The sequence below is a fragment of the Lasiodiplodia theobromae genome (assembly GCF_012971845.1).
Source record: "Lasiodiplodia theobromae strain AM2As chromosome Unknown scaffold_18, whole genome shotgun sequence".
Classification (NCBI taxonomy): domain Eukaryota; kingdom Fungi; phylum Ascomycota; class Dothideomycetes; order Botryosphaeriales; family Botryosphaeriaceae; genus Lasiodiplodia; species Lasiodiplodia theobromae.
In genome coordinates this window covers 454378-478059 of record NW_023336388.1, presented here as the reverse complement: position 1 = coordinate 478059, position 23682 = coordinate 454378, and the positions used below count along the sequence as shown (strand labels likewise).

Below are 23682 nucleotides of genomic sequence, written 5' to 3'. Positions count from 1 at the left end.
TTCTGCTTCTGACACCCGGCTAGGCAAGAGCTCCGCCAGCACCGCAAAGCCGCCCCGAGCGCACTTCAACACCGACTCCCCTCCACCCATTGTTCCAGCCTGCCATCCTTCTCTACTATACTCTATCACAGCATCTTTTGAAAGTTTTATCTTTTTGTGCACAGACAAATACTCACACATCCTGCCGACTATTACGCCTGAAGTCCGGACCGACCTAAACAAGTACACAATCGCAGCCGCAACACAAATCTACCTCTCGGTGTTCAACAAGTACGTTATATAAAAACAATGCTTGACCTTCCGCCTACTTAACTTCCCCACAGGCCCGCTACCGCTTCGACAGAACACGCAAATCACTTTGCCGCGACGGCACAACAACCTCCTTTCGAATATTACCGCGCTACAAGACAAACCACAGCTTCAGACACCCATCCACGATGCCAAACCTCTACCACCAGCTCCCTCAAATCCTTGTGGACAAGCTCCGCCGTGTGTATGACGGAAACCCCTCCGGAGTGGACGCTACCGGATACGCAAAGCTCCAGCCAGAGCAATGGGAGGAGTTCCTCTGCCTCCTGTCAGAGCAGTGGGACGTTTACACCTTCGCGCGCGACGGCTTCAAGTTCCGCTACAACCGCCGCAAGCAGAGACTGACGTACAGCGTCATGCCAGGCTCGCTCCGCTTCAAGACGGCCACCTTCTTCCGCGACCATGTCTTCGGCCGGCTGCAGAGCATCGTTAATCGCCACCCTCCATCGGAAAAGTACTGGGACTCGATTCGCAGGGTTGTCGGTGGCCTGTCCAGCTTCCAAAACCATGCGATGGACTGCATGGGCACCGTCATCCTGGACTGCGTCTGGATGTGCGGAGATGGGGGAGTGTCGAACCCCTGCGCTGTGTTGGAAGTCACCGATTCGAAGGGCTACCACGACACAAAGAGCAAGGTCCGTGACGTGATCAAGGACACCAGGGGCCTCCCCGGCATGGGAGTCATCGTCAACATCGACTTGAACAGGGACGACAAGAAGCGGGCTTTTTACGTCTTCGTCAAGCAGGTGCGGGCTGGCACCAATAGCGCCGGCAAGAACACGTACATGCCGATCGAAGACCCGAGGGGGGAGATCGAGTTTCGCGACAAGCTCGGCAAGCTCTGCGATGGCGATCTCAGGATCTCAGTCAGGGACTTCCTTGGCATCCACATTGCGAGGCGGTTCCACCAAGACTGCCCTATCACGCAGGCCATCCTCAACGAGGATATTGTCATTAGCCACTCCGACCTCTTGAAGTTCCTTGAAAAGGCCGAGGAAGAGGACCGTGCGGAGGACGAGATGGTCCTTGAGGATGCCAAGAGGCATGGGAACTGGAAATCGGATTGAAGTTGAGCCGAGAGAAGGGTTCTCAGGGTCTAACCACCCGCCATGGACGCTGCACTACCTCAAGCAACGTGCAGCTATTCTGTCAATAACGAGTGAAGACAAGTTGCGGAGTCTGGGAAAAAAAGTTTTTAAAACATAGACTGATAGATATGCCTGTCGATCCGCCACAGGCAGGCGTAGACACTTTGAGAGAGCAGTAGACCAATTAAAGCATATTGTTTTGCAAATCATTCTCGACAAGACTTACCAATTCGTGTGAAGATATAGAGTAGTTTTGAAATGTGAAATCGCTTCAGCCCTTCACAAACGATGGGATGAGACCGCAGCTAAACGAGATTTGCCCTTGTGGTAGACCCTGAAGAAATTTTCGAGTTTCGACCAAGGGTCTTGACACTACCATGGACCAGTCGTAGGAAGAATTTAAGATCTCACAGTCCTAGACAATGAAAAAGTCCTTGCTTTCCTGCCGTCTCCTTATTGTTCTCTCCCCACATCCACCCCCAGAAGAACCGCTCATTCCTCTTCCCAAATTCGCCCCCAAACAAACCACAGGAAAAAATACACGATGAAGCGCACCGCAAGGGAACCGATATCCAGCCCCGCAAGGAAGAGGTTTAAGGTGTCCAGCTTCCCTTTCACGTCGCTGCCCGTAGAGCTGCGCGAGCTGATCTTCGAGTACGTCGTCGAGTCTCCAGAGGTTCTCATACTGCCGAAATACTGGCTCGACGACCAGCTCTACGGCTTTCCTCGCCGCCGCCTCTCCCTCTGCCACGTCCCAGCCGGCTGCAACGATCTCAAAGACTCAAACGCCCTGACTCTCCGGAACACCCCTTACGGCACCCAAAGCGCGCTCCGGCAAAAGTACCGCCTCGCCATGGTGTATCCGGAGTTCTGCCGCAAATGCAAGAGCCCAGAGTGTGTGCCGAGCGGTACCGTGTACCGCGACCCGCTGCTCGTCTCGAAGGCGTTCCTCGCCGAGTACGGAAAAGTGTTCTACCGACGAACAACATTCGTGTTCAACAGCGGCAGGACGCTTAACGCCTTTATCAACCACACTCGCGCCATCGATCTGCAAGAAGTCCGAACACTTCGCATCTACTTCGGGCGGACGTTTGAGTACCTGGCGGAGATGTTGTGCTTGGATCCGGACTGGATGGCCAAGGGTGCCCACACGGACTGCGAAGATCAAAAGCGGTTCGGCGAGGACAGCTGGGACGAAGACATCGAGATACGTCTGCTTTCCGGCCTGAGGGACCTGTCGTTGGTCAATGTCGTTGGGGATAAAGCATGGAAGGGTGTCTTGTTGACTGTTTCAGACATGAAGTGGACGGATGGGAGATGGTCAGGAAAAGTGCTGGTGCCGTCGGAAGAGATCTCCCCGCTCGAAAGCATCTACCGGAACTTCTTTTCTACATTTTATGAGTTCAGTCGCCTCAACATTCGGCAGGTGACGGTCGACGTCGACTGTGCCTGGTTTGAACATAGCCAACCGACGCAGGAGCAGCTGGAGAGATGGCGTTTGACGGATGAGGACAAGGAGGAGTACAAGGCTAAGCTGTTGAAAATAGTGACTGGGGGGAATGAAGCATAACGGAGTTTAGAGTCACTTTAGCTTGAAAGAAGTTGTCTCAAGGGCAAAATGATGAGTACGGCGTAGGTGGATGGATCCAAATACGATCTTGTTTAGACAGAGCACAGAAGGAATTTACCCAGACCTTGCTTCAACTGAGCAATTTGTAGCGTTTCGTCAAGACCGTATGCTTAATGCGTTCCAATATTTACCTAAATTTATCACCCGATGACTACTCGTCATCCATGTGTCTATACATATCCCTCAAGTTCATACGAAAACACCCGCCATCCCAATAACCAACCCAAAATGACTCCACATCTAAAATTCTTGTCCATACAAAGCTAACACCTGCAGGTGATCAGCAAGTCACCAGTCAAGCGGCCTTTCGTCTCATGGCCAGCCAGATACGCCATGCGCTGCGGCAACTTGTGGTGAATGATGATTCCTGCATCTATCTCCAGCAAATCGAAGAAATTATCCTATACCTGTGGGCAAGAAGTTCAACCCGAGAGCTAACTGGCGGACGAATCGGACATATAGCTTGAAAGCATCATTGAGCGTGCTGGTTTGGGTTTAAATCAAGAAACTCTTCTAAGAAATGATACAAACATCTGATTAGGTCAATCACGTTAAAAGTTCTACTCCGCCTTACAAATAAAGCTTATTATACGGCCTCATTCTAGAGACTTTTGCTTCCTAGATTCGCCATCTTTAGAAACCATTTCACAAGTTTGGGATTATCGTACACATCTTCTGTAGATATTTCAATCCTTAATTAGCCTTCTTAGCATGGACTTGATGTATCATACCACTACGAAGCGGCAGGGCTGAAGAAAAGTTGGTTCCGACACCTGACCGACATTTTCAAAATTTTCTGTAAAAGTCTTCTTGCACGTTCTCTTGTCTTTTTTTTTCTCTTTTCTTTTTTTTTCTCTTTGTGTGCATCCGACAATGATGAATTCGAAAATAAACGTAGGATCTTACATACAGCGTCTTCACACTTTGTATCTGCTCATTACGTGGGATTTCTCTGTCATCTCAGATGCGGCGCAGTATCTGCCAAGGAATGCGACGCAAGCTGGTGGTGTGTTGTCCGGATTGACCGCTTGAAGGAGGCAGGGGTGTGATTCGTTACGGCAGACGTCCCCTGTTCCAAGGTCCATTTATTTATCGCGCTAGCCGTCGGCTGTGCATTCAGCGTCTGCCTGGTGAAAATGTGATAAGCGAAGCTCAGAGCTGCCTTGCATTCAGCCTTGCAAAACATTATTAAGATTGTCACTTTCCCAAACTACGAACTAGACTCCATATAGCTCAGCAAAGCACACTCTAAAGTTCTGGACTAGCTAGATCTGCAAAATCAATTCTCTAATGCGACAGCAGCTCTGAAGACAAGGTAAATTAGCTGTATCCGCTGTGTGCACTACGCCCGCTGTCAGCACTAACCCCCCTTTGAGCAGAGCGGAGGCGGGGCTAAATGAGCAGGGATGATACGCACCTACAGGATTATCTTATACCGAGGTGCGCCGCCACACACACAAGGGCAGATATTTCGAATTTCGACTTTGTTCCACAGTGCAGCACGGTCGTGTTCGCACCGTTTCAAGCCATACATCCCCACAGGTAATATCTCTGATTACTACAGGATATCCTTCACGAGGCACTAGTACTCCTCATCAAGGGATGCCTTTTCCCACTCGACATGCCTGACCCAGCGCTCTACACTGTTGGCCTGATCACGGCTATCACTACCGAGTTTGCCGCCACATGTGCAATGCTCGATTCGGAGGAAGAAGAAGGGCCGGATTATGTCTCCACTGGCGACACGAACTCATACACCCTTGGAACGATGGGGAAGCATAACGTCGTCATCGCTGGTCTACCCCACGGGGACTACGGAACAGCTTCTGCGGCTGCTGCTGCCAGCAACATGCTTAATAGCTTCCCAAATATTCGGATTGGACTGATGGTCGGCATTGGTGGTGGTGCACCAACGGAGAAGCACGACATCCGACTGGGTGATATCGTCGTCAGCGCCCGTGACGGAGATAGCTCCACAGGGAGTGTCTTCCAATACGACTTCGGGAAAGCGATCCAAAATCAAGAGTTCAAGACGACACGCTTGCTCAACCAGCCTCCTCCTGCACTTCTTACGGCACTTAGCAATCTCAGACAATTCTACGACAGGAAAGGAGGGCATACTCTCGAAAATGATGTAGAGAGCGCATTTGCCGGATCTCCAGGCATCGAAGGCACACATAGCAGACCGGAGTCAACTACTGACTGGCTTTACAAAAGTGATTACGTCCACAACTCTAGCTGCTGCGCTGGTTCCGGCGAGAACAATGATCCGAATCTTGTTGTCCGCGCCCCGAGAAAGCACGGGAAAGGAAAATCCGTCATCCATTACGGTGTCATCGCCTCGTCGAACCAGTTAATGAAAGACGCAAGAATGAGGGACAAGATGGCCAAAGAACATGGCGTTCTATGCTTTGAGATGGAAGCCGCAGGGCTCATGAACCACTTCCCGTGCTTGGTTGTTAGAGGAATTTGTGACTATTCCGACTCTCACAAGAACAAGCGATGGCAAGGCTATGCGGCTATGATGGCTGCCGCGTATACGAAAAGTCTTCTCAAGCGGATTGCCCCAACCCGGATCGAGCAGGAAAGAAAGTTGAGTGAGATTGTCACTGGCGGTTAGTCTGGCTATCATGCTGTACAAAAGCATGAATCTTGCTGATGTCTTAATAGTGGAAGGAAGTGTGAAGGGTATACACACTTCCATAAATAACGCACGTGTCGAGCACCGAGATGACAAAATTCATAACTGGCTATCACACCCAGATTTAGATCCATCAGTCAACTACAACAAAGCACGAGAGGAGCGTATTAAAGACTCGAACTCAGGGCACTGGTTTCTCCGAAACGAGACCTTCGCAAGGTGGAAATTGCGAAAGAACTCATCACTATGGCTCTATGGCATCACTGGATGCGGGAAAACAGTACTAATCTCCACTGTGCTTGAATATCTGGAACGCACCTATGAGAATGTCCTCTACTTCTATTTTGACTTCGCTCAGGAGAGGAAGCAGTCAGTCGACGGGATGATTCGCTGTCTCATCAGTCAGCTCACCGGGAAGAGCAAGGCCAGTCGGAGGCATACCGACTCGCTATATACATCTCACCAGCAGGGAAATGTGCAGCCGAACCTTCGTTCGCTGTGCGAGACGTTCCAAGCAATGGTAAACGAATCTGGAGAGGTCTGGATCATTCTCGATGCACTCGACGAGTGCAAAATGCGACAAGATCGGAATTGATATCCTGGATATGGACTACTCTCATGGATCAAATGTCTTGTTAGTCACGAAATGGCCAACGTTCACCTGATATTTACTAGCCGTCCAGAACAAGATATCAAATCGACTCTGGACAAGTGGATGGATAAAGAGAACATGTTCTCCGTCGAGAGCGGATTTATGAACGGAGACATCCAAGAATATGTCCATAAAAAAGTCAGAGAGCATGAAGGCTTGGAACGATGGCACAGCCAGCCTTATATTCAGAAAGAGATCGAGAACGCTTTGTTGAAGAAGGCTAATGGGATGTAAGCAACATCTATTGCAGAGCTGCCTTGTCCACTTTAGCAAACTAACGGGTTTCAGGTTTCGTTGGGTTTCATGCCAAATTCAATCTTTGGAGCAGTGCCTGGAGCTTTCCACTTTGTGGGATACGTTAGAAGCCCTGCCAACGACGCTGGAAGAAACCTACGCTAGGGTTCTGAACAATCTGCCGGAGGCAACCAAACACTTGACGATTCGGATCCTTCAATTCCTGACGTACTCAGAACGGCCACTGCGAATTGAAGAGGCTATCGACATGGTCATAACTCGAACCAATCCGCAACAGAGAGACTTCTGGTTTAAAGCGAAGTTCAGGCTCCCTTTGCCAGGTGAGATCGCGCGATATTGCTCCAGTCTGGTGAACGTGACTATCAGAAACGATTTCCAGGCTGGGGACAGAATAACCGGCTCGATACAACTGGCACACTTCTCCGTGAAGGAATACCTTGTTTCCAAACGATTGGAATTGACGATACGCAATGATTTCCAAGAAATCATTGCCAGGACGCAAATCACGGAAGTTTGTCTTGCATACTTGCTAGCCTTACCAGACGACATACCATTCCGAGAGATCAAGAAGCAATTCCCCTTTGCAAGATTTGCAGCAAAATACTGGGCCATGCATGCTACATTCATTGAGGAGCAGACAAACACAACATTGTTCTTTGTCAGGGAATACCTCTCTCGAGATCCCTCGTATAAGTCTTGTCACCGACTCTACGATCCGCAATACGGATAGTCATCTGACAATCCAGATTATTTCCGGTCAATGCCACCTCTATACTATGCGGTACTAAATCGGCTTCCATGTTCTGTCCAGATGTTGCTGGATCAAGGGGCCGACGTCAATGAGAAGGGACAAATGCTTTCGAGCCCTCTTACATGTGCTGTTCAGCATGGATACAAGGAGATTGTTCGCATATTGATCACATCGAGTGCGGATGTCAATGCTGATGACGGCTCGGCTCTCTTCAGCGCTGTAGAACATGGATACGAGGAGATCGTTCGCATATTGATCACATCAACTGAAGAAATCAATATCGATATCGGCTTAGCACTCCTCAGCGCAGCAGAAAACAAACACGAGGAGATTTTCAAGATACTCATGGATGAGGAGACGTTGGCGAGCTCGCGTAGCTTGGCGTTTCTTAATGCTGCAGGAAACGGCCATGATGCGATTGTCGAGATGCTTATAAGACCGGGAACAGAAACAGGCCCTCGCGGGTCAGCACTGATCAGCGCCGCAAGGAACGGGCAAGATGCAGTGATCAAGATTCTTATGAGGTCGGGAACAGACGTAGACTCTCGGAGCTCAGCACTGATCGAAGCTGCAAAGACCGGACACGTCGGGATTGTGAGGATTCTTATCCAAGCGGGAGTACACGTGGGCTCTCGCAGCTCAGCACTGGTCAACGCTGCAAGTAACGGACGCGTCATGATTGTTAAGACCCTTGTAGGTGCGGGAGTACTTGTGGGCTCCCGCCTCTCGGCACTTACTCAGGCTGCATCAAATGGATACGACGAAATTGTCGAGTTCCTCGTAAACTCGGAAGCATATACGAAATTGGATATGAGCTTTCGCAGCTTAGCACTTGTCAACGCTGCAACAAATGGGCACAAAGGAATCGTTGAAATCCTATTAAGTACGAAGGCAGATATGGAAGTCGATATGAGCTCCCGCGGCTTGGTACTTCTCAACGCCGTAAGAAACAGATGGGGCAAGATTATTAAGATCCTTATACACGCAGGAGTGGATGTGGCCTCCCGAAACTCGGCTCTTCTTGCTTCAGTTTCTGTCGGTAACAAGGCTGCTGTCAGGATGCTTCTAGATTCTGGAGCAGATGTCAATTCCCGCGAGACGTATGAGAATGATCCATCTAGCAAACGCTGTTCCAGGGGACTCAGCGCTCTTCAGCTTGCATTGTCTTACCGCTTTACCTAAATCATCATTCTGCTTATCAGCAGAGGCGCGGACGTGAACGATGAAGATGGGACAGGGGAACTTCCTCTCCAAAAAGCTGTTTCATGGGGGGACGAGGAAATCGTCTGGAATCTGATTCAAGCTGGCGCCGATGCCAATAAACAAGCAGAGGGACATGAGTCTACTCTCGACCTGGTATGCCGGAAACAAAATAAGAGGATCCATCAAATGTTGTTCGGGAGTGGATTTCCAAGAATCGTTCCGATGTCCGTCGAACGCAAATTCGACGATTTATGCATTGCTTCGCAAAGCGGCCAGAAAGATGTCGTAGAACATCATCTGGACAGTAGGGTTCCTATAGACATTGATGGAACTCACAACTGCCCATTATACTTTGCGGCGATTGGAGGGCATTACGATATTGTCGAACTACTCCTGGATCGAGAGGCTTATGTTGATGCGCACAGCGAGGCGTATGGTCCTGTCCTTGCGGTCTTTTCAGACAACGGAAATGAAAAGATGGTAAATACTCTCCTCACGAAAGGGGCTGATGTGAATGCGAACTCTGGCTTGGCGATACATCATGCGGCCAGGAAAGGACATGATAGTATCGTTCAAACGCTACTGGACCACGGAGCGGACGTCAACTTGGAGCGACATATGTCCGGCACACCTCTTGTTAGTGCGTGTAAGGGTGGACATGCAATTATCGTCGAGATGCTCTTGATGAAAGGCGCTAATGTGAATGCGAACTCAGGTCTGGCGCTTTACTCTGCAGCCAGCAAGGGATTCGACCAAGTTTTCCAACTGCTACTGGACTATGGAGCCAACTTCGACCTGATTCAAGATACATCCGACGAGCTTCTTGTCAGTGCGTGCAAGAGTGGACATGTAAAGATTATACAGATCCTCCTAATGGAAGGCGCTGACCCTGGTATTCTAAGTCAGTATGGCCCAGAGGCATTTTGTGCTGCCTGTGCCGTAGGCTCTTTGGAAAATTGCACTATATTACTCGAGTTAGGGGTACATGTGGAGGGTTTGGAAGAAAAGGCTCTATACGCCGCCACAAAAGGGGGTCATGCAGAGGTTGTCCAGTTTCTTCTTGACTTAGGCTGTGACGTTGATTCAGAGTACGAAGGTCATGATAGGCCACTTCTTGTTGCTTGCGCAGGGGGTCATGTGGCTGTTGTTTCCACACTTCTTCAATGTGGCGCAAAAGTAAATGGCAACTTCGATGAATCAGTCTTTGTTGCTGCAAAGCGCGGATATCGGGAGATTGTTCAGATGTTGCGAAGGGCATATAGAGAAAGGGGTCATGGAGAACGCAGGAGCCAAACTGGCGATACGTGCTGAAGAATCGCGGAAAACATTTGAAACGTCAATTCTGATTTCCTTTGCCTGGCGAAGTTGTTGGCTTATATGGATTCCATTTTCTCTTCGTTTTGTTTTGGTGTTGATCAAACATTATTTCAGAACGCCGACGTTGAAGCACTTTGTAGATGAAGAATTCCAATTTTGTCTTTTAATTAGGACCGGATAGAGAAAACCTGCAATGGACTTCTTGGATCCAACTTACCACTGGTAGACCTAGGTGTGCCAGGTCACGCTGTCTACTACGCCACGCCACCATGCCACCCCTTTTGAGGGCAAAATGTACCTCAATGATCCGAGGTAAGGTTTCATCGTGGGGCGATCAACTGAAATACTATGCCCGTGGCACTTGGTCAATATGTAGTGGCTAAAAGGGCAGCGGGACGCAATACGGAGCTATGGACATGGTCAGACTCTGTGGTCGGAAGTTGTAGTAGTTATAATAGGCATCCTTGACTTATATGGAACAAAGGTTACTACATGATGTGCAGTACCACTCTAATCATCTCCTATTTACAAAACTCCCGTGCTACGGCAGTCAATGTCTCCGCAACCGTCTCCACAGACTTCAGATCAACCCATTCTGTCTTCGCATGAAGACCCTCTCCCTTGGGCCCGTATATGACCACCGGAATCCCTGCATCCGACAGAAGCGCGCAGTCTGTCCAGAAGGGCTCAGCCAGGAAAGTAGGCTTAGCACCTGTCGTTTCCTCAACCTTCTGAGAGACGAGCGACACAAACGGATGCGCCCGATCGATGTCAAACGTCGACCGCTTGAACGTCACCCTCAGCTCGTACTTGAAGCCAGGAACATCACCCTCGAGCCGCTTCAGTATAGCGTCCACCTCTTCCCTCACCGATTCTGCCGTCTCGCCTGGAACCGTCCGTCTCTCCACCGTGATGGTGCACTTGGCAGGGTACGACGACGCCTCCTCCCCTCCCTTAATGATCGAAGCATGGACACTGCCTGGGCCCAGAGCCGGGTGCCTCGGTCCTTCCTCAAGCCGCTTCGCATACCTGTCCAACTCGACCAGGAAGTATCCAGCCTTCGAAATGGCATCGACGCCCAGGTCCGGCCGAGACCCATGGCTCGCAACACCAAGGACATCGACCTCCAACCACACGAACCCCTTGTGCGCCGTGACGATGCCCAAATTGCTCGGCTCGCCCACGATGGCCGCGTCAGCCGTCCACCCCGCCCGCAGCACCTGCTCCGTCCCGATACTCAGATCCTCCTCGTCCGCGACAGCCGCGAGGACGACGTCTCCCCTCAGCCGCGCGTCCTTGCACCGCACGAGCGCCACCATCGCCGCCGCCAGGCCGCCCTTCATATCCGCCGCGCCCCTGCCGAACAGCTTCCTGTCGACGACATCGCCGCTCAACGGGTCGCCTTCGTAGCCCGCCAACGTGACCGTATCCACATGCCCGTTGAACATCAACGACTTCCCGCCGCCCGTCCCCCTCACCACCCCGACGACCGAGGGCCGGCCAGGCACCTCCTCGACCACATGCGTCTCGACCCCGCGATGCGCCAACCACGCCGCGATCCACCTGCCGACCTCCGCCTCGCCCTTCGCCCCGGCTCCCGCACCAGTCAAATTCGTCGACTCAATCCTTACCAACTCCCTCGCCACACCCTCCACATCCTCCACCGCTACCCCGCGCGGGGTGTCGTACCCCCTCCCCCCCTCCGTCCCCAGCAGCACGACAACCGCGCCCTTACCCAACCCCAACCGCTCTCTCGCACCCGCCTCCCCGCAACACCGCCTCAACGCCGCCAGCGTCGCGGCACCGCACGGCCCAGCATCCACGCCACGGGCAGCGAGCGCTAGGCACGCGTCATGCGCCTCGGCGTCTGACACGGTCGCGGCGGCGGCGACGCCAGCGGATAGGAGGGGCCAGGCGGTGCTGGAGACGGTGCCGCAGTTGAGGCCGGCGAGGATGGTGGGGAAGGGGGTTGGGACGGAGACGGGGTGCGAGGCGCGGAGGGAGGCGTGGAGGCAGGGGGCGGTGTCGGGTTCGACGGTTATGATGGCGGGCGATGGAGAGGATGATGACTTGTAGTGCGAGACGACAGCAGACGCGAAGGAGCCGACGCCGACGGGGGCGAGGACGTGGGTGGGTGCGGGGTGGGCGGGGGGCAGTTGGGTGGTAAGTTCGGTGAGGAGGGTGGTGTAGCCGGCGACGATCCACTGTTGGAGGAGTGGGTTAGCTTTGGGGGGTATTGAGGAGTGGTGGGAGGGAGGAAGTGTTCGTGGACGTACGTTGGGGATGTCTTCGTAGCCCGGCCAGGCGGTGTCTTGGATCAGGATGCCGGACTGCTTCTCAGCCTCGTCGGACGCGGTGCGCACGGCTTCGTCATAGCTGCCGGAGATGACCGTCACTCGCGCGCCTTCGTCGGCGATGAAGCGCACCGTGTCTGGATGCGTGCCGGCGGGCACGAAGATCTCGACCGGCAGGCCGAGGATGCTTCCGACGCGCGCGACAGCCCGTCCGTGGTTGCCGGCCGTTGCTGCAAAGAGGGTGATTGGGTTTGCCTTGGTCGCTTCCTTGATCGCCGCGAGGTCGGAGTCAAGAGGCAAGTTCAGCTTCTGCGCGACGGCGCGAAAAGTGCCCCAAGAGGCGCCGAGGATTTTGAAGGACGGGACGCCGATGCGGTTGCACTCTTCTTTGATGTAGACGGCGGCAACTCCGAGCTCTTTGGCGATGTCGTCGAGAGGTACGAGCCTGGTGGGCGCGTAGCCGGGAAGCTTGCGATGGAAGGCAGTGACAAGATCTGTGGACTCACTTTGCGAAGTGATCCAGGAATCGGCGGCGGGGTTGAAAAAGATGGGAAGGCGTGAGGAAGACATCTTGTGGGCAGCTGATGATGAATACAGACAGCAGTGCGCAGCGGAGTTATATATGGCGTGACTCACCAGGATGCACTCGCGAGATCGGAAAGTCCATCCGGTCGGGAGTTGATCGCCAAGTTTTGCGCCCTGCGACAAGTTCATGCAACGTGGCGTGGCATACAGGCTAATGATAGAGCGCCGAGATTACGGCCGAGTATTTGTCGCGTCTTCGATGCCATGAGCCGTCAGCCTGAACGACAACGTTGCCGAATGGGGTAACTTCGCGGTGTTGCAACATGGAGACTCGGTCGACTAAAATTAGTCGGCAGACATAAAAGTATGTACCCCAGAAACCAGCGCAGAGTGCTCTCCTCACCTCGATTCTTTCTCAGATTGCGAGTGTTATTTTGTTGAGGGTCGACGGGATCGCTATACCTCTCGTGTGGCCTTTACTCGGCATGACCATGACGTTATGCCGCTCGTGTGGCCTATATTCGGCATCGCCAACAATCACTGCAAGAGCGGTGGAAAAGCGAAATTCGGCTGCCGGCACATGAGCAAGCCAGGATCCATGGCGGCAACGGCGGTAGTTGCTGCATGGGCCTATTTTGTGCAGCCATTCTAGCAGTCTACCTGGCCCCCGACGCAGCTCGTCTCCTCCCGTCCACCGATACCCCTTCCAACCGAGCTCAACCCTGTCAGACCAGCGCAAGCCGTTCAGAGGATTCTGACCGTGCTCCAGATATTCGTGTACTTGTGCCTACTGGATAAGTGTGCTCGCTAGAGAACAAGACTCAACGCACAAGCATGCACTCGGGTGCTGAAACAGCTTCGTGGGGCAGACACAGTGACAAGGAAATCATAGTATTAATCTGTGTAGCTCTACTCTTGGAGTTTGCAAACTCGTGCTAGAACGTTGTAATGTTCAGTGAGTCGTCGTAAACCATTGCAAAGCAGTAAGAGAAACTGCCTTTCTGTCGACTTGAGGCTAGGAAACACCACACCTGATCCACCGAACCCTAGCCAAGATGGGCGAACAGAAGCATTGAAAAGGGAAAAGAAGATTGTGAGTGGCTCGTACAACGATGCCTTGGTCCGTGCCGACCACTAGGGATCATCCACAAACCTGGCCAGAGCCTCCTGGATCGTCTTAGAGTTATCCTTGGTGAGGTCGACAGCCCACTTAAGATCGAACGTGTTTTCAGGCTCCGCCGTAGCCGCCTTGAACGCGACGGTGAGGGACCTCTTCCGCTTGTTATCCGCCAGGGCGCGATCCGTCAGCAAGAGAGCGAGCAACAGGATCTCCTCCTGCAAGCCGACCAGCACGTCCTCGGCCTCTTGCACCTGGATACGCTTGCGGGGAACAGTCTCGACCAAGTGCACCGGGTTGACCCAATTCGGCTGAACCGCCTCCAGCACCGCCAGCCAACACTCGTCGTCCTCCAATCCTCCCTCCTCGCCGCAGTTGATATGAACTAGGTCGCTGCTGATGAGCTCGGTGAAGCCTTTGCCGGGCTCGCCGAAGCCGTCGCGCATCATCCTGCGGCCCAGCTGGACGACGGTGAGGTGCTGCAGAGACTGCAGGCTGGACAGCTGCTGGTACGTGAGATAGTCGCTCCACTGGGAGTTGACGGGGATGCCTTCGTTGGTGAATAAGCCCTTGCGCCAGGTGACGAGCGTGATGTTGCGCACGACCGAGAGATTCTTGAAGCTGGTGTCGTCAAGGAACGCTTCGAGAACCTCGTGGCGGTAGAACATGAAGCTAGTGCTGCGGTACAGCGCGTCGGCCGCCTCGTTGTAGATGGCGCGGCACACGCGCAGCAGCTGCACTTCGATGCGACGCGTGCGCGACAGGCAGGGCGCGTCGCCTTGCTCTGGGTCGCTGTAGCAGAGCCAGCATGGGCCCTCAAGCGCCGCCTTCGTCTTGTTATGGCCAGAGAAGATGCCGATTATGTTCTGGGCATCAACTTCACCTGCGAGCATCCAGTGGGCACAGACGCTGTCGGGCTCAAGGTGAGGCTCCATGCAGTCAGTAACCGTGCCACGACCGTCAAGACCCATCATGACTTCGCGTGAGCCGACGACATCCTTGTAGATCTCCTCGCGGACAGAGTAAGGGAGATCGAGAAACCGAAATGGGCGTGTAGAGACTGTGCGATTGATATCCTGAGGCGACGCCATGGTCAACTTGCGCTTGCGCCGGCGATGCGCGAGGCTGCGGTCACTGAGTTGCAAAGAGCGTGCTGAGTTTGGTGTGCGCGGTGACAGAATATTTACATCTACGGCCGGTGTGGACGCGCTAAGCCCTTTTGGATTCGAGGAAGAGCAGCTTCGTTGCTTTCTTTGGTTGACTGAAGCTGGAATACTTGTCCTCAGTCAGATGAGTGAATACTCTCCAAGCTTGCAATGAAGGATCCTTAGACCACCCTATCTGTCCGTGTTTGAACAGCCCTCTCGTGAGGAAGCTCTTCAACTATGGTAGGAACTTTGCTGCTCAGGCCTGTGGCGTTGTTTTCCCCTGGTAGTCTTCTGGGTGCGTGTCCGGATTATATAGAGGAATGGGAACTCGTGCGGGCCGTTCTTACAATCTCATAAATCCACTGCCAACACCAAGACCGAAGAGGCCTGTTCCTGCAATTCCGGACGAGACATATTGGAGAAGATATATAGTGGAGAGCTTCTAAGAGTATTCGCACATCAACAAGAGAGTCGACACCGCTTTAAGATGCGAAAGTGACAAAGCATTCATCCCAGGGAACCACTTCTTCCACGTCATATTGCCTTCCACTCTCCTCAATATATTCCTTGATCTCTTCCACGCCGTTGTAGGTCTCTATTACAACATGTTCAACTTGGAGCTCGTCCAGTAACAGGAGTACCTCGGCGATATGGCCTAGTGGAACGGCTTGTTTTAGGTCTACGCGAACCTCTCGCAGGTCTTTCATATGCTTGACAGCATCGCAGACCTGACGCCAAACGGGTGGCCTGATCATAACTCGATACATATGACCAGGCTGTCTGGAGTGCAGCCCCCAAGCGAGTTCCAGGCGAATGCGGATGCGTCGGACAGGGTTCACAAGAAACGGAGGCAGTGTTTTGGAGAAGCAAATAAAATCCTGTGGGAACTTGAAATCAAAGGTATTTCCCGTATATAAGAACGGCAAGGCTTCCTGGTAACTGGGCAGAATTTTGAGCTCAACACATATATCCAACGAGTGTCTGGTACTTACATCCTTTTGCAACTTAATGGCAGGCCCAGGATGGCACCCTTCGTGACCGTCTGGCCACCGGGGAGCTCTGCATTCTTACTACAGACAGTTGAGGTGAAGTGCCAGTCCATGTGGTTCAGCCATGCCTTCTGGGCCCAGGTCTTGCCGCAGTCAAGGCGCTCTTCCTTGTGCAGCATGGCCCATGTTACTGGAAGAGCGGGGCGGGGTCGCTCATAGCATCCCATGGCTGGGCAGTGCTCCATATGTACCAGCTCGCCGCTAAGGGCGTATTCCCAAATGACAAGTCTAATTTCGGCGGGCAGTTTGAAGAGCGGTGATTGAAATTGGTTGTCAGGCTAGGCTTCGTTAGCGGGGTTCATTGGTGCGGAGAAGTGGTGGCCGCACTGTTTGGGCGCCATCAGCGGGAGAGGACGGCGTAGTGGCAACGGGCTCTTCTCGGGCCCAAAGTCGGTACAGGGTCTGCATCATTTCGCCGAGTGGCTTTAGATTTGGCGCTACGATGGAACTTTGATGGAGTTTGGTGTTTAGGGCTGTCGCAGATGCGCACGAGTTGGCCTGCGTTGTTGCCTGAAGGGCTGCGCATGGGCCATCTCGCGGCTGCGTGCCAATAGACAGGCATAGCAGCACTTGGCAACGTCAAATTATTATTATTAGCACGAACAAGCAACATGAAGTCGGTGGAAGCAAAAGAAGCAGCCGGGGATCAGCACTGATCCCCTCCTATCACTGCGGGTCGAGCCGATCATACCGACACGCGCCCCCGTGCGTCGTATGCGTATAGACTACTAAGAGGGGTTATGGGAGAACGGTACAGCCACAGCGAGCGTTTCCAGGTTGAGTTTAGCGATCCAAAGTAGAGCTGTCAAAGCGCCGAACCAGGCCAAAATGGGCCGTGTCCTATAGTGCGACCGTGGCGTATCCGTACAAATCCCTGTCGTATTCGTTCTCAGCCCTACGCCAGCTCTCGCCCTGCGTCGACGCGTCCAACCAAAATTTATTTATTGCTCGCCGAACCATCTTTTTCTCTGCATACTAGACTTTCCTCTACCAGCTCCTTCCTCCCTCCTCGTCCTGCACCCTCTTCACATTGGCGACCATGGCGCACAGCAATGGCAGTTCAGGTCCTTTTGAATTACCCGCCGAAGACGTCCCCAGCGAAGCTCCCCCAGTATATTCAGAAACCGCAGCTCCAGGACAAATAGTCGACAGCAACACCCACATAGGAGGTCCGCATTGGCCCTCCTCCAAGTGGTCCAACCGCAAAAGCTGACACCCCTTCACAGACGATGGCCGCATCAACGTCGACCTCGACTCCAAACTCGGCCGCACCCTCTCGCGCGTCTTCCGCGCACCACCCGCCTCCCTCGCAAACCTCCGTCCCTCGACCCCTCCCCCGATCTACACCGAGCGCGAGCAGCGACAGCGCAGCTACCCCGTCCACCTGAATATCGTCATCCAAGTCGTCGGCAGCCGAGGCGACGTGCAGCCCTTCGTAGCGCTAGGCACCGAACTCCAACGCCACGGGCACCGCGTGCGATTAGCCACACATGACACGTTCGCGAGCTTCGTGCGGGACGCGGGGCTGGAGTTCTACGCCATCGGCGGCGACCCGGCGGAGCTGATGGCGTACATGGTCAAGAACCCGGGGCTGATCCCGAACATGCGCAGCCTGCGCGCCGGCGACGTGCAGCGCAAGCGCGAGATGGTGCGCGAGATGCTGGACGGCTGCTGGCGGAGCTGCGTCGAGCCCGACGAGCTGACGCGCGACCCGTTCGTGGCGGACGCCATTATTGCGAATCCGCCTAGCTTCGCGCATGTGCATTGCGCGCAGGCGCTGGGTATACCGGTGCATTTGATGTTTACCATGCCGTGGAGCAGCACGAGGGCGTTTCCGCATCCGCTGGCGAACCTAAAGTATAAGGATACTGAGCCGAGCGTGGCGAACTATATATCCTATGGCATTGTGGAGTGGATGACTTGGCAGGGGTAAGTGTACATGGAGGCTCCATGGCGTGCTCATTGAGCTGACTTTCGACACAGATTGGGCGATGTCATCAATGATTGGAGAAATCAGATGGATTTGGAGCCTGTTCCCATGTCTGAGGGTCCATGCCTGGCAGAGACTTTGAAAGTACCTTTCACATACTGTTGGTCGCCGGCTTTGGTACCGAAGCCATTGGATTGGCCCGCACATATTGGTAAGTAATGCCAAACATGATTAGAGGCGATCACAAGAGGACAGTTCACGCTGACCGAGAGCTAGATGTTTGCGGCTTCTTCTTTCGAGATCCGCCAAAGTATGAACCGCCAAAAGACCTCGCCGCCTTCCTCGATGCAGGCGACCCTCCGGTATATATCGGTTTCGGCAGCATCGTCATTGACGACCCGGAAAGAATGACAAGTGTCATCCTCTCAGCAGTGAAAGCGACCGGCGTGCGGGCGATCGTGTCAAGAGGCTGGAGTAATCTGGGAGAGGCCGAATCAACCGAACAGGTGTTTTACCTGGGCGACTGTCCTCATGAGTGGCTATTCCAGCACGTGTCCTCCGTAGTGCACCATGGAGGAGCTGGAACTACCGCCTGTGGATTGCGTAATGGCAAGCCAACCACGATCGTGCCTTTCTTTGGAGAGTGAGTATTGCTATTCCCGTTTTCCGCCCATGCCATGATTAACAAAGAATCACAGCCAACCCTTTTGGGGAAACATGATAGCAGCATCAGGAGCAGGCCCGGTGCCTATTCCGCAGAAGAAGCTCACATCCGACAATCTCGCTGAAGCTATCAGATACTGCCAGTCTCCACCAGCGGCGCAGGCTGCATTCGAGATATCAGAGAAGATGAAGATGGAGGAAGGTGTACAGGCTGCTGTAGCATCCTTTCACAAGAACCTGCCGTTGGAGAACATGTCCTGCGACATCTTCCCGGATCAGCCTGCAGTGTGGAAGTACTCCAAGGGGAAGCAGTCTGTGAAGTTGTCGAAACTGGCTGTCGAGTCCGTCACGGCAAAGCTTTCCATCAAGATGAAGGATTTCAAGTAGTAAGTATAGCCTCGGACACACACCGAGTCTACCATGCTAACAATTTGAAAGCTACGAAACCAACACCATCATCATAGAAAACCGTCGCTGGGATCCCGTCACGGGCCTCACATCAGCCTACATAGGCACAGCAACAGACGTTGTCAAAAACACCGCAGGCATCTTCATAGACCCCTACCAAGAATACCGCAAAGGCCGCGTCACAGCCAACCACAGCCACTCCGCCTCGCGCTCTCAATCAACGCAACCCTCCCAAGCCTCCTCACCAACAAACTCCACCTTCTCCCGCGATGACCACGACCTCAAACACAGCAAAACCGCTACCCCCTTCAGCCCCTCCTCCTCCCACTCCGCCACGGACCCAACCCACCGCCCCAGCACCGCCCTCGTCCGCCCTCCCTCCCCCACCCCCTCCGTCGCCCTCACCACCACCTCCGAGCGCGAGCGCCGCGCCCACAACCTGCGCACAGCCGGCAAAATGGCGACCGCGTCGGCCAAGTCGCTCGGGGCGGTCCACTCGTCCTTCTTCCGCGGCATGATCGTCGACCTGCCGCTGGCGGTCGCCGAGGGCATGCGCAACGCGCCCGCGCTGTACGGCGAGAACGTCGCCCAGCACCAGCCGGTGACGGACTGGAAGTCTGGCGCCGTGGTAGCGGGCAAGAACTTCGCGTGGGGGCTGGCCGAGGGCGTGTCGGGCATCGTGACGCAGCCGGTGAAGGGCGCGAGGGAGGAGGGCGCGCTGGGGGCGGTCAAGGGTGTCGGCAGGGGGTTGATGGGGCTGGGGTTGAAGACTGGGAGTGCGGTGGTGGGCGTGGCGGGGTATGGGGGGCAGGGGGTTGTCAAGAGTTTGAGGGCGTTGGGGCATACGAAGACGCGGAAGATGGTGGTGGAGAGGAGGAAGGGGGAGGGGGTTTGGATTGTTGCGAGGAGGAGTGTCGATTTGAATCGGGTTGTGGCGGAGTTTGAGAGGTTGAAGAATGGGCGGTGAGGGTTGGAGAGAGGTGGAAGCGTGCAGAGGTGATTCTGATGGTTCTTCACAGTAGATATCCCGGTTTCCTTCTTGCGTCACAGCGATTATGAGATTTTAATCTATCATTGCCATTTCACTCTCTTCATACATGTTGACCGTTATTGTTAGCGCCCTGAAGTGGGCTTTGTAGACTCTATTTGTGGCATTCACTTTAGCATCCGCATGCATGATTAGGACTTGTTTTATAGCCAGGGACTGGCCTCGCCTGCACAGCATCCATGTCACTCGGATCAAACGGTGCCGTATTTCATTGGTCTTACCACTAACGGCAGGTGACTTATAGCCCCACTCACCGCCAAGACACGAATACGAAGGCGTATTTATCGACGTTGAAGCTACTGCATTCCGAACGCTCGGGATTAACTCATCCATGTTTTTTCCATTCCGCATACTACGTAATGAGCACCTTTGGCTTGCCGTCGATCTCCCGAACTTTATTTTCATCGTGTGGCTGGCCTTACCGTTCCGCCCTGCCGTCATCGGTGGCTTCGTTCCTAAATATTGATAGAATCCTTCGAGCCTTGAATGGCATGACAGACTAAAACGGCAAACGCCACATCTCGCCACCATAGCCGTATGTCAACTACGCCAAGTCTTGCTTCACCGCACGTTTCTTGTTGATTGGAGAAATGGAATCCTTCCTGTTGCGTCTGGACAACATCACAAGTTTCTGCCTGAATTTTTGCCAAGACGACAGAGTCCAGCCGCTCGAAGGATTGAATCAACACACCATGAATAAATATTTAAGGGAACGCAGGCACAGCTCGGCTGAGCTGCGCATAGTTCTCACATCCCGACACTTTTACAAGAAAACATCACGACGTCCTGCAAATCGCATATTCGCAACAATGTTCCCGCCAATACATTTGATATTGGTCATATGCATCACGACCTTGTCATTGGCAGATGCTCGAAATGGTGCGTGTACACCACCGCGTGGTTTTCGAGGTTCAGTGGCGATTTTATCAATCCCACGACTAACCGCAACCCAGTAATAAACCTTACAAAGATAGCCGAGGCCAGCGACGCCATAATATTCTTTGATTCCCCTACACCAACAAGCTTCAGCTTTGGCGAGCGACTGGGATATTCGTCGCCGGCGACGCTAGCGGCGTCATCAACGACAACGACGACAACGACAAGAACAACAACGGAATTGACGACGACGCGAGTAACAATAACGGGGGCAATTAGTGACGTGTTGACAAACGCCACAGCTACGAGTGTAGCAGAGACGAGTGCAGCGGCGCTGAATGCCGAGACTGATAGCGAGGACAGTAGTGCGCAGAAGATGCGTATATCAGTTTGGTTGGCCCTGTTTGCCACGGTAGTGGTGATAACGAGCTTTCCATGAGTACGCATGGCAATAAATATATAAAGAACTTTTCGTGCAGTTTGTAGCACAATGCTCATACATTCTCGTCGTTAAACCATGCTCAGATTTAAAAAAAAAAAAAAAAAAAAAAACTTGTGCTATTTACAATGGCGAGCTGTTGCTGTGAGGGCGTTTAGTGGCGTCGAGCAGCGAGGCTTTACTGCGCGTTGAGAATTAGTAGTGTCGGTGCGGCTCAGACTAGTTGACGGAGTTTAGAGATCGCACTGCGTAGTGTCGAGACACATTGGGCCAAACGCTACAGATGCTCGTAGTGATAATTTCACCGCATCATCCGTGTGCTGTGCTAAGCGCGCCTACAATCGCTCTGCTATTGCCTGATGTAAGCTCGGCTTGAATCATCAGACAGGTGGATTTTGCACGGAGGAGAATTTACGGTGAGCGTAACTCCAGCCAGCTGGCAAGGAGATCGAGCATGCGAGTAGAGAGACAGGACATCAGGAGGGGGGAAAAATACTTCACCGTTAGCTAAAGGCTTCGAGGCCAAATGGCCATGCATGGTAAGAGAAATAGCCTAGGGCTGCACAGAAACATAAACTAGACATATCAGCGAGCAAAAAAGCACCCGAAGGATCGCAGCCTCACTTCATCACTAAGGCCCGATTAGAATCGAACCCATGGATTCTGTAAAGCATTCACCTCCCAATTGGGTAGTCCACAGATCACAAACCCTCGGACTTTTGTGCTTTTAAGGTTCTGGTGGTAAGGTATAGTGCCGTAGCATGCCCCGTTACGCTGACCATCTGTAATTAGGACGCCTACTTTCGCAGTACATATATTAACGTTTGATTACAACTTCTAAAGGGTGCCTAGTGATTCACGGAACACTTAGATGCGCATCGACGTCTCGACTCGTCAAGGCGACAGCATCTAAGAAGAAGCGCAAGAGCAAAAGGTCCCCAATTCATCACCCTTATAATTCATTGTCTACGTGCGCCACCTGACATCTAGCAGCTGCGATTGTTGCGAGACTGACGAGTACTACCTGATCGACTGGGAGGATGACCCAGCGACTGGCGAGTCGTACGAGCCAACCTGGAAGCCCAAGGACTTCGCTAATGGGGCACTGGTGGTTTTTTTTTTTTTCATTGTCAGGCCTCCACAAGCCTACCACCGACTTCAGAACCATTTATTTCTTGGGGGCAGCCGCGTCCAGTGGCTGGGAGAAGAATACCGCGACGGCCACCACTTCCGCGACTCCAGCACGTGGGAATCGCACGAGCGCTTGTTCTTAGAAGGAATTATTGGAGTTACTCTACACGAATAGGCTCGGTGATGGAGATAACAAAAACTTATGCTCAGAAACAAACCAGCGCTCATCAAATCGTTAACCGCCCACGGGAGATGCCGGACGAGGACAATTTCTTATACAGGTTCCAGTCTCAGAACACAGACCGAAAAGAAACAACGCAACGCTTCGGACTTGGAGTCGGAGATGAAGACCAAGAGATCTCTCCCTCGGTCTTCTCTTCCTCGTCCTCATCTTCCACTTCAGCCTCCACCTGCGACTCCACTTGCCCCTTGGCCTCCTTCTGCCTCTTCCTCTCGGCGCTGGTGAGCTTGTGCGCCTTGCCCTTGTTGCCCTTGCCCTTGGTCGACTTGACGGCTGCCACCGCCTCGTCAACTTCGGTGCTTGGACCGCCCTGCTGCTGCTGCTGCTGCGTCTGCTTCTGCTCCGGAACGTTCGCGTTGCGCTGGCTGCAACCTTCACTCCGTGCACAATGAGACTGATGTCGTGGTGGAGCTTCGATTCGTGCTTAGATACGATTGGATGGCCTGTGCCGTCCTCACAAGTCATCTCTTTGACCAGGCGGATCAGCACGTGGAGAAGCAGCTGATTGTAATGCTCAGTCACGAGAGACTTCCTTAAATGGTGTACTGAGTTTCTTGAAAGGGACTAATACTACTTTCGTCCAAGTTCAAGCCTCAAGATGCTCGCCTGACTGCAGTGTTGTCTACCTGATTCACCAAGCGCCAGCTTAATACAGCACCAGAAGGCGTCTTAGAGACAATATATGCCTTCTCCATAAGATTGCTTCGACAGATATTAAGCGTTCTTAATATGAAAGATACAAGATGGAGGATTCTGTGCACCAGTATGGCAGCAGCGTGCTCTTGAGGCAGCGAAGACCGCTCTACTGCTCTCTGTTCTCCAGGTCCAGGTGTTGGAAACAGAAAGCTGATTTCAATTCACGCAAATCAGCATCACTAGTGTGCAGGTATAACGAATGACTATTCCATTCGAAAAGTAAGCGAGATACTACAAAAGAAAAGGGTCCAAGCCAGTACTCCACACAATC

General features: G+C 53.1%; 7 protein-coding genes across 7 annotated transcripts; 4 read left to right on the top strand and 3 right to left on the bottom strand.

The window, feature by feature from the left end:
* Positions 1-437: 437 nt before the first annotated feature.
* Positions 438-1376, top strand: LTHEOB_6363 (uncharacterized protein; the record flags this gene model as incomplete). Its single annotated transcript, XM_035515611.1, has 1 exon — positions 438-1376. One exon carries the CDS (start codon positions 438-440, stop codon positions 1374-1376), a length of 939 nt encoding a protein of 312 aa, XP_035372946.1.
* A 565-nt stretch (positions 1377-1941) lies between these two features.
* LTHEOB_6362 (uncharacterized protein) lies at positions 1942-2967 on the top strand (the record flags this gene model as incomplete). The annotated part of the gene is made up of 1 exon (XM_035515610.1): positions 1942-2967. The coding sequence occupies one exon, from the start codon at positions 1942-1944 to the stop codon at positions 2965-2967; it is 1026 nt and encodes a 341-aa protein (XP_035372945.1).
* A 1681-nt stretch (positions 2968-4648) lies between these two features.
* On the top strand, positions 4649-5647 carry LTHEOB_6361 (uncharacterized protein; the record flags this gene model as incomplete). Its single annotated transcript, XM_035515609.1, has 1 exon — positions 4649-5647. One exon carries the CDS (start codon positions 4649-4651, stop codon positions 5645-5647), a length of 999 nt encoding a protein of 332 aa, XP_035372944.1.
* A 4720-nt stretch (positions 5648-10367) lies between these two features.
* Positions 10368-12710, bottom strand: LTHEOB_6360 (Acetylornithine deacetylase; the record flags this gene model as incomplete). Its single annotated transcript, XM_035515608.1, has 2 exons — positions 10368-12050; positions 12123-12710. The coding sequence occupies 2 exons, from the start codon at positions 12708-12710 to the stop codon at positions 10368-10370; spliced, it is 2271 nt and encodes a 756-aa protein (XP_035372943.1).
* Positions 12711-13799: 1089 nt separating this feature from the next.
* LTHEOB_6359 (uncharacterized protein) lies at positions 13800-14873 on the bottom strand (the record flags this gene model as incomplete). The annotated part of the gene is made up of 1 exon (XM_035515606.1): positions 13800-14873. One exon carries the CDS (start codon positions 14871-14873, stop codon positions 13800-13802), a length of 1074 nt encoding a protein of 357 aa, XP_035372942.1.
* A 2145-nt stretch (positions 14874-17018) lies between these two features.
* On the top strand, positions 17019-19947 carry LTHEOB_6358 (uncharacterized protein; the record flags this gene model as incomplete). The annotated part of the gene is made up of 6 exons (XM_035515605.1): positions 17019-17148; positions 17206-17908; positions 17963-18120; positions 18186-18552; positions 18608-18958; positions 19011-19947. The coding sequence occupies 6 exons, from the start codon at positions 17019-17021 to the stop codon at positions 19945-19947; spliced, it is 2646 nt and encodes an 881-aa protein (XP_035372941.1).
* Positions 19948-22764: 2817 nt separating this feature from the next.
* Positions 22765-23180, bottom strand: LTHEOB_6357 (uncharacterized protein; the record flags this gene model as incomplete). The annotated part of the gene is made up of 2 exons (XM_035515604.1): positions 22765-23087; positions 23174-23180. The coding sequence occupies 2 exons, from the start codon at positions 23178-23180 to the stop codon at positions 22765-22767; spliced, it is 330 nt and encodes a 109-aa protein (XP_035372940.1).
* Between the last annotated feature and the right edge of the window lie 502 nt (positions 23181-23682).